The sequence below is a fragment of the Hordeum vulgare genome, chromosome 6H, assembly GCF_904849725.1.
Source record: "Hordeum vulgare subsp. vulgare chromosome 6H, MorexV3_pseudomolecules_assembly, whole genome shotgun sequence".
Lineage (NCBI taxonomy): Eukaryota > Viridiplantae > Streptophyta > Magnoliopsida > Poales > Poaceae > Hordeum > Hordeum vulgare.
Genome location: NC_058523.1, coordinates 310356584 through 310365008, shown reverse-complemented (window position 1 = coordinate 310365008; position 8425 = coordinate 310356584). Strand labels below are relative to the sequence as shown.

General features: G+C 45.1%; 1 protein-coding gene across 3 annotated transcripts; it reads right to left on the bottom strand.

The window, feature by feature from the left end:
• Positions 1-276: 276 nt before the first annotated feature.
• LOC123401598 lies at positions 277-5859 on the bottom strand. 3 transcript variants are annotated; one of them, XM_045095426.1, is made up of 5 exons: positions 5245-5859; positions 3356-4041; positions 3172-3258; positions 968-1885; positions 277-791 (listed from the first exon to the last, which is right to left on the bottom strand). In XM_045095426.1, the coding sequence occupies exons 1-5, from the start codon at positions 5345-5347 to the stop codon at positions 696-698; spliced, it is 1890 nt and encodes a 629-aa protein (XP_044951361.1). In that variant the 5' UTR covers positions 5348-5859; the 3' UTR covers positions 277-695. The 3 variants fall into 3 exon arrangements, with proteins under 3 accessions (XP_044951361.1, XP_044951364.1, XP_044951363.1); XM_045095429.1 differs by having other exon boundaries at positions 968-1876; XM_045095428.1 differs by having other exon boundaries at positions 3356-4038.
• Between the last annotated feature and the right edge of the window lie 2566 nt (positions 5860-8425).

Sequence of the window (8425 nt, the reverse complement as noted above, 5' to 3'; positions counted from 1 at the left end):
TATAGTTGGAGCAACAACGGAAGCCCAAGAGCGCCCATCCTTGGAAGGGCATGGCGGAGCCGGAGGGGCTGGCACACAGTGACCAGGAGCTCACTACCCAACAAATAAGGTCAATAGCCTTTTCAGTGAAAATAAAAAAGCATTTACTTATCTACACATATTATATTAATATTAGGGAGTACGTTTCTGCAGTCAATGACGAAATGTTTTTCTTCAGAGTCGATCGACACGAGACGGGCAGGAATCAAAAGAATAGCGAATCACTCTGACAGGAAATAAAAGGGAACATCAAGTCAAAGAAACTTTTTCTGAGACCGGTGTAATCATATCCACCTTTTTCATGGTTGAAAATACCACCTTATCCTTTTCGAAAATAAAGATAAGACCTGACGAGGGGAAAAAGTAACCTATTTTTCAAAGGGCAGCAGGACAGGACCTACATTTGGTACTCCTGGGAAAAATATGATAAATCCTAACCTCATTTTCCAACATGCCAAAAATTGTCAGAACTACTTGTGAACCACCTCCCAAGTTGATAGACCAGAGTCATCAGGGAAAAAATCTCGACTTGTTAATCTAGACAAAACTCATGCCAAGGACTCTTTGCTATCAGTTCTCAGCATCAAAAGATGTGACTAGCCATTGCATTTTGCAAACTGTGGCTTCCTGTACTCTAGGCTTTTTCAACCTTTCATTTAGCTCTGACCGCAAAGATAAAGGAGAACTATCTTGATGTCCGCATTGCCTTCCATGGAGAAAAGCCTCTGCTCCAGCCCCTTATGGCGCCTCACCTGCACAAGATTGGAATTGGTGTCAATTAAAAGATGGTGTTATATATCTTTTCATGTGAATAAGCAACTACAGAACGCTGTTAAGTCAAAACATTACTGGCCTCAAGTTCTGGTGAATGGGGCATATGTCACTAGAATGCGAGGGACATCGGAAATTAAGAATGAAAATGGCTTACATAATCAGCAATTTCCTCCAAACCCAAAGGTTGCACTTTTTCATCTTTACTCCAGCCAAGGGATATCATGAAAGCCAGATCTTCTGCAGTAAATATGGCTTCAGCTGGAAACTCCTCGTCTTCTGGTTCAGTACCCTCTGAGGATGAACTAGCTTCCTCATTGCCAGACTGGGAATTCTTGTACCCATCATCTGAATCTGCAAGCGCTGAGGAGGAGCTACCATCTGCATTGTCTGAGACGGATACTTGGAATCCTTCATCTCCTGTGTCAGCAAGTTCAGATGAGGAGTCAGACTCCAGGTTTTCTACTACAAGCTGCTGAGACCCCCCAGCTGCCATGTCAACAGACTGCAAGGATGGATTGTTCTCCTCACTGTCTGAATGGTGCCGCTGAGATCCCTCGGAAGAATTTGCTTCTTCACAGAAACACTTTCCATTCCCCATGCATTTCATTCCAGAATCAAGACAAGAATCATGCTTTGCATCAACTCCGCTGGATGGAGATGGCTCACAACCTGACTCAACAGCTGAACTTGAAGATTTGGTTCGAAGTGACTCGAAGAATTTTAATCTTGATTTGCCAACAGATGAACCTTGCACTAGAGGAAGATCATGTGTGGAAACCTTGGGCTTTTGGACGAGAGGAGGCTTCTTATGTGGTTCCATGGAAGCCACACGAGATGGAGGACTCGCAGGATTGCCTGGAGAGTCTTTAGGAGTCTGTGCAGTACAATTTTGCTCTCGGCTGAGGATTTTAAAGCTTCCTGAAAGAGTAAGCTTTGAAAGCTCTGTTTTGGCTGGAGCTCGAACAGAACCATTGGCGGGAAGTGCTAATGATTGTTGTATGGCCTTACTAGTACCAGCAAGATCTCCAATCCGTGTTCCTTTTGATTTGGAAGAGCTTGTTACCTGAATAATCTTGAAATATAAGTTAGCTAAGAGAAATACATTTGTTCATGCATATCACATGCTCAAAAAAGGTGAAACAAACACAACCAGAACACAACTGCCAGAACCATGTAACGTTTGCTAGCATCAGTTTTATGAGTGAGCCTTTTCTTTTCGAGGCAAAACTTCTGCTTACTTTTTACTTATATATTTCTAACACACCTGGTGGCACATTGCACCTGGGGGAAAGAACATATATACAGCAGAATCCAGCACTAACAAATAAGATCACATCCAGATAATCAATAGTCTAGCGTATAGTGCCATCATGAGCATGGTGACACCGATTAGGGCAATGGATGTGGCAACAGCAATCAAATCCATAGGTATAGGAATTTAGAGATTAGTTTCCCTGTTAGATTAAGTAGCTATTTCCTTTTTTTAAGTTACCATTTTACACATCTTCTCAAGCAATATTTTGTTATTAGGCACACACCCCCCTACATAAGATGAACAAGTATTTTGATCATTAAGAAAGAGTAGTGATAAATCCTTCTCTACTAGGTTCTGTCTTCTTTCAAGCTGTGCCATCTGGCATCCTTCCACAGTATTTATCCATTGGTAAAACCGTCAAAGTTCATAAAACGCACAAGGAAAACAACCTATCAAACTAATTCAGGACAGTAGCTGTTAGGAATACTTCAGAATATATCTTTTAGTCCCATCAGAGTGCAAAACATGAAGCACAGGAAAGTAGGTGCAAATTATTTATGCACCTCATAGCAGCCATTCTGCCCATGCCAACATACAAAATAGCAAGGGTGTAAATATTCCACTTCCAAAGCATGTTTAGATCGCCTTAGTGCATATCTGCACAACCAGCTAAATGTAAAGCATCTCCTGGGAGTACCATTAGTTGAGTAATGTTCAGGTACAATCAAACATGTGACCATGCTAGAACAGAAAAACCGATATTACATTTTGCATATATCAGAGGCAAATGAAGTGCTCCATGATGTTATACTAAATCATAACATAGGAAACAGAAAATGTAATGTCTAGTACAACACCAAGAGTATGTGGACACACACAAGTAATGTTGTACAACACCAAGAGTATGTTATGTAATGTCTAGTACATAACATAGCATGTATATACATATATTGATAAATTATTTTATTACTGCAACTGCCAGCAAATATGTGAAGTGATTTACACACACAAGTAAGAGCAAAAGGTAAATCACAACCATTCTTGCAGGTAAAAGGTACTAAATGTGAAAAATTGTTTTGGTCAAAAGGCAGAAGATAACTCACAGAAGATTTGCTTGTTGTAGAAGTCATGGGTCTTAGAGTGTTTTGTCTCAAAGTTCTTTCTTCAATCTTCTGAGCATCAATTGATAACTACAAGCAAAAGAGTATGTGGACATGAATCCAGACTTCCAGAGAGACGAGATTTATATCAATGAGAACATTATAAACACCATGCCATGGTTCCTACCTGAGGTCCAGACGAAGTTCTCTGAGGAGCTTGCATAACTGTCTCTGCCATGCTTAATGCAGTACCACCGTTCAGTGCTACTTCAGGCTTTTTACTAGGAGGGGCTTGTGGTACAGAAGAGGTAAGAAGATTTTTCTTTGGCTCACTTGAAAGAGGAGCACCTACTAGCTTGGAGGTCCAGCCATCAGACAGAGTAAATGGAGGCAGGCTCTGAATTGGGGTGGTGATACCAGGAGACGGGACTCTGCTTATGTCTTGCTTTCCATTCTTGTCCTCGGAACTAAGCTGTGGGAATTCTCGCTCAAAGGCGACGCCAACAGTATTGCTTTTAGATGTACTACCATTATTTAGACTAATTACTCCCTTACTTGATGTGTCTGCCTTCGAGCGAGCACGATTTAACCTATCCCTTTCAGGTCTACATGAGCTAAATGATTGAAAGCCATCACGGTCTGCTGTAATGGACCTACTCTCTCTATCACGGGAATCAAAATCTTTCTCCCTCTCCTTATCCTTGTTCCTTCCAAAATTTGCATAGCCCCTTGTCTTCCCCATGTCATCCCGGTCAAGCCTCCGGGATCCACTTGAGACTGAACTCCTCCGTGATGAAGACTGCCGGGAACTCTGGTCACGGCTGTGCCCAGATGAGCGATTTCTTGATGAACCACCCTTACCTTGACAATCTACTACAATATCCAAGAGAAGAGTTGTTAGTATAATATATGACACAAAAAAACAATGCCACTTATAGTTCACAGGTGTATGAAACTACAATCTCTCCCCCCACCCCGCATAAGAGTAGTTATTCATAATGGCATTTGCAGACAAATAGTATGCTCATAAGAGCACATAAAAAACACCCTAACTGAAAAGAAGTAGCAGGGTATGTATGCATGGTGGCCAAAACTTGCCTGCCAATTTCTGAAAAGATCACAATTTTAGGATGGTTGCCAAATATTTGGTGGGCCAATGCCTCCTTAGCACCTTTACTTCATCTTTTCTTACCAATGTTGGTCAATTCCATTTCTTTGTTGAAAGTTAACATTGGTAGGTCAAACAGCCTTCCATACAAACAAAAATAACTGCTTCCTAGTACAACAACGTAGATGGTTCAATTTAAGTGTGATGCCCTTTTAGCAAGGTACTTTCCGCTTGCAAATAGCTGTTCAAGGAAACATATTCCACCAACAACTATAAATGTTAAATTGGTATACTATATAGTAAATAAAGCATGGTCATAAATAAACTAATAAAGCATTAACCCCATAGTTGATTGCTTGAAGCACATCAACAAGTATCTATTTTGTAAACCAGAGGGGGTATGGGTATCACGAGCCTTCCAGATGTTACCATGTTTACGAATAGTACAAACTAAATTAAAACATGCAAGGAACACAATGCAATGGTTTGTTAGTGCAGCTAACACCCGCAGCTGATACCACCTTAATCATATGAGCATCATTTCAAACTACAGGAACCCTTGATACTAGAAAAAGAACACGTGGATTCTTCAGTGATGCGCCCATAATTGTGTCAATATTCCCATCATCTATTAATCCAAAAAACAAATTCAAATTCACCAATCTCTATTTTCAGAGCAAAATCACATTAGCAAGTTACAAACTACACATAATGATGTTTAAAGCTGACCATCAGACTACAAAGCACCACAAAACCCTAATCTCCTCTTAAACAATACCCGTGTGCAAGTACCCATTAAATAAGCATGTATCTCCATCGTGAATGAAAATGCATCCGTTTCACCACATACGTACACATTCAATCATACATAGCCACAGTTAGCAACACCCACAAGGCGATACATTACATTTATAACACTAGTAGTCTGGGAGTAGCAAACACAAAATTTGGAAGGCTGGTGAACTCACCTTTGCGTGACGAAGATGCAGCCCAGAGGGTCGCGGCACCAGTAGCCGTGACCTGGCCCTGCATCAGCCATTGCGGCTTGAAGGCGGGTATGTCCTGCTCCATGGGGGGCACCACTCACCATCTACCCACCAATGGCGGCGGAGAGGGGAGGTCCTTCTCCAGCGATCCAATCGGTGCGCTCACCAGCCCAATCCGCGGCTGCAATGCCACACCGCCGCCACCAACGCTCCGCTCCTATTCCCTTATCACCAATCAACGCATGCCGGCGACCGCCACGCCACCCACGCCCCTCTCCGTGGAGGCAGGGCTACCGCCCAAACCCTAGCGCGGCAGCGCCTTCGCCTCGCCGCCCAACCGAAACCCTAGATAGGGGTATCACCAGAGTCGCCCCTATAATCAGCCCCGGAAAAATCACGGGGAAAAAATCGGGGCCGCCGCCTCCAATTGCCCCCGTATCGTATCACGGGGCGCCTCTCTCACGATTGAAGAGCCCCAATCCGCTCGTAATCAGTCGGCGAGATGGGGGTAGGGTCGTATCGGCGTCGATTTCTTACGCTGGGTCGGCTAGTTTGCCCTCGGCGAATTGAAACGGCGGGCGGCTGCGGGGCGGTGGAGGGGGGGGGGGGGGGGGGCAGGGGGGCAGGGGGAAAGGAACAAAAAGCAATTTGCGAGAGAGGAGGATAGGGATATATTTTTTTGTTGGGGTTTTTATAGGATTTGGCTGCCTGGCAGCAGGGCTGCAGGGGACTCGACTCCTACACGTTCTGGATGTGGATACCTCGAGAAACCCTGCGCAAAATTCTGGCTGTGGATACCTGGAGAAACCCTACGCAAAATTCTTTTTGCTCTTATTAGGTGAACTTTAGGTGTAGGCATCTTATTAGGGAGCATGGCATAGGTGATGTGTAGTTTAGCTCTGGATTGCGAGAAAGCCGCTGTGAGAAATCTGGAAATTGTTTCATTAAAACTGTGGATTTAATAAGGGAAACGTTACCTTTCAACCGGCTGAACCTGTTCTCGCGTCAACCGCCTCCTTTGTTTGCCACGTGGTCGGGCGGACGAGCCGTGACCCGTTTTTCTGAAACAACTCCATCGTTTCAGGAAGTTGTTCCTGCAGCTTGGAAGTAGTTGCGGAAGGAGGGAACCCAGGCATGGCGACGACGGCTTCCACCGGAAGCAAGCCAAGAGCTCGCCGGCCGCCCCGCCGCCAAGAGCTCGCCGGCCACCCCGCCTGCCGCCCCGCCGCCAAGAGCTTCCCTGCTCGCTAGGTAGTGCTTCTGCAACTTGACCTTTGTTGCAAAAATTCCTGAAATATGACCTTTATTGCAAAAAAATCTCCCGCAAAACGATGAAAAAAAAATCCTGCAACAAGCAAATTGTTTCTGAAACTCGATAGTTGTTTCAGGAATTGTTAGGTCCAAAGTTAAATTTTTTTTGCAACAAAACGATTGTTTCTGCAACTTGACCGCCGTTTCAAGAAAATTTTGATGTCCGACGGAGCACCCATCTGCGGATCAGAGGGCTGCTCACCTCGATCGTACGGTCGTGCGGGTGACGGATGTATATAAAACATCCGTCGGTGGATGCGTAGCAGCCCCCATTTAATAAGAATTGTTTTTAGGGGGTGATCTGCGCCGGCGCGCCGGCCCAGATTTTCGGCCGGCCCCGCACGGGCCGCAGGATCCACCAACCCCGCGTCGTCCGCACCGTTGGATCCGCATGCAACATTTTTCTCTCTATGCAGCAAAAATTCGATGCATGCAGCAAATTTTTCAACGGTTGCAACAAAAAACAAATTTTGTAGAAAAAAATTATCTATGTGATCGTAGCAAAAAAACGAAGCTGGTGGTACGTGGTAGCAAAAGTCAAACGCCGATTGTAACAAAAATTTACATGACGTGTATGCAACTTTTTAGTGAACGGTTGCAGCAAAACATGATGCCGGTTGTAGCAAAAACTAACACGGTTGTAGCAAAAAGTAAAAAACATCGATTGTAACAAAAAAATCCGACGAACTAGAGTTGCAACCAAACTTATATGCAGCTTTTTACTGAGACAAAATATAGTAAAAAACGCTTGCAGCAAAAATAACGCAGGTTGCAACATTTTTAGACAAAAATGTTGCATCCACTGACCGGAGAAGCGCGCGGCTGGGAAAAATGTTGCAAGGCCCGCGCGCGCCAGGGGGCGACCGGCGAGTCGGTTCGGCCGGCGCGCGGGTGGGAAACGATTCCCTTGTTTTTAATGCCCTTGAAGACTTTATATATACTAGCAAAAGGGCCCGTGCGTTGCAACGGAAGAAACAAATACCACGCGCTTTTAATTTTTTTATAATCATTTTTGATTTATTAAAATAATAAGCTAACTAACTAATGTAGTCAGTCATATCCAATTTTGTTGAGAAATCAAACCGTTCATTGTTAATTCCACCATGATGAGAAATTGAGCGGGACAAGCAAAGCAAAACAAATAGGCTACGTGAATTGATCAATGGACTATTATCTTATTTCACTCATGTGGTAGAGAATGTGGATCAGATGACAAAGTGAAGGTGGTGTTCCATTCTTTGTCTCTACAACAATACAAATTTACATTCAATACATTCATTCATCAGCAAACAAATCCTCACAAAATAAAATTTCTTGTCGGTGCTTGGCACACGGTTGGAGGCATGGGGAGGGGATCTCACGAGATGATGAGTTTCTGACGGAGGAGGGGATACGATGAGGGGAGCAAGGGTTAGGCGCCTCTATCTGGCCATAAGGAGTCGTCGTTGCCGCGCCATAACCTCGGAGTTCCCCGTGTGAGCCATGGAGGCCCGCCTCCACCTGCAAGTACTTCGCTCCGCAGCGCCTTATCCGCGCGCCGCCGCCGTTCTGCATCGAGCAGATGCATCATCCCCAGTCACTGTAGTTGTCGCGTTGATTTGATCCAGAAGCTGTGCTCGAGCGCCGAAACGGGGGCAGCAAGCGGGCAGAGGTATGGGTGGGTTGAGATCGACAACAGTGGTGGTTGAGGTCGGCCGCGGCGGCGAGTGGTGTGGCAGCGGCCTAGGCACAGGCCAGGGTGGACCAGGGTCGACGCGATGCGCTTGAGCGCCGCAACGGAGGCAGTGAGCGGGGAGAGGTACGGCCGCGGAGGCGGGTGGGTTGAGATCGACAGCGGTGGCGGTTGAGGTCG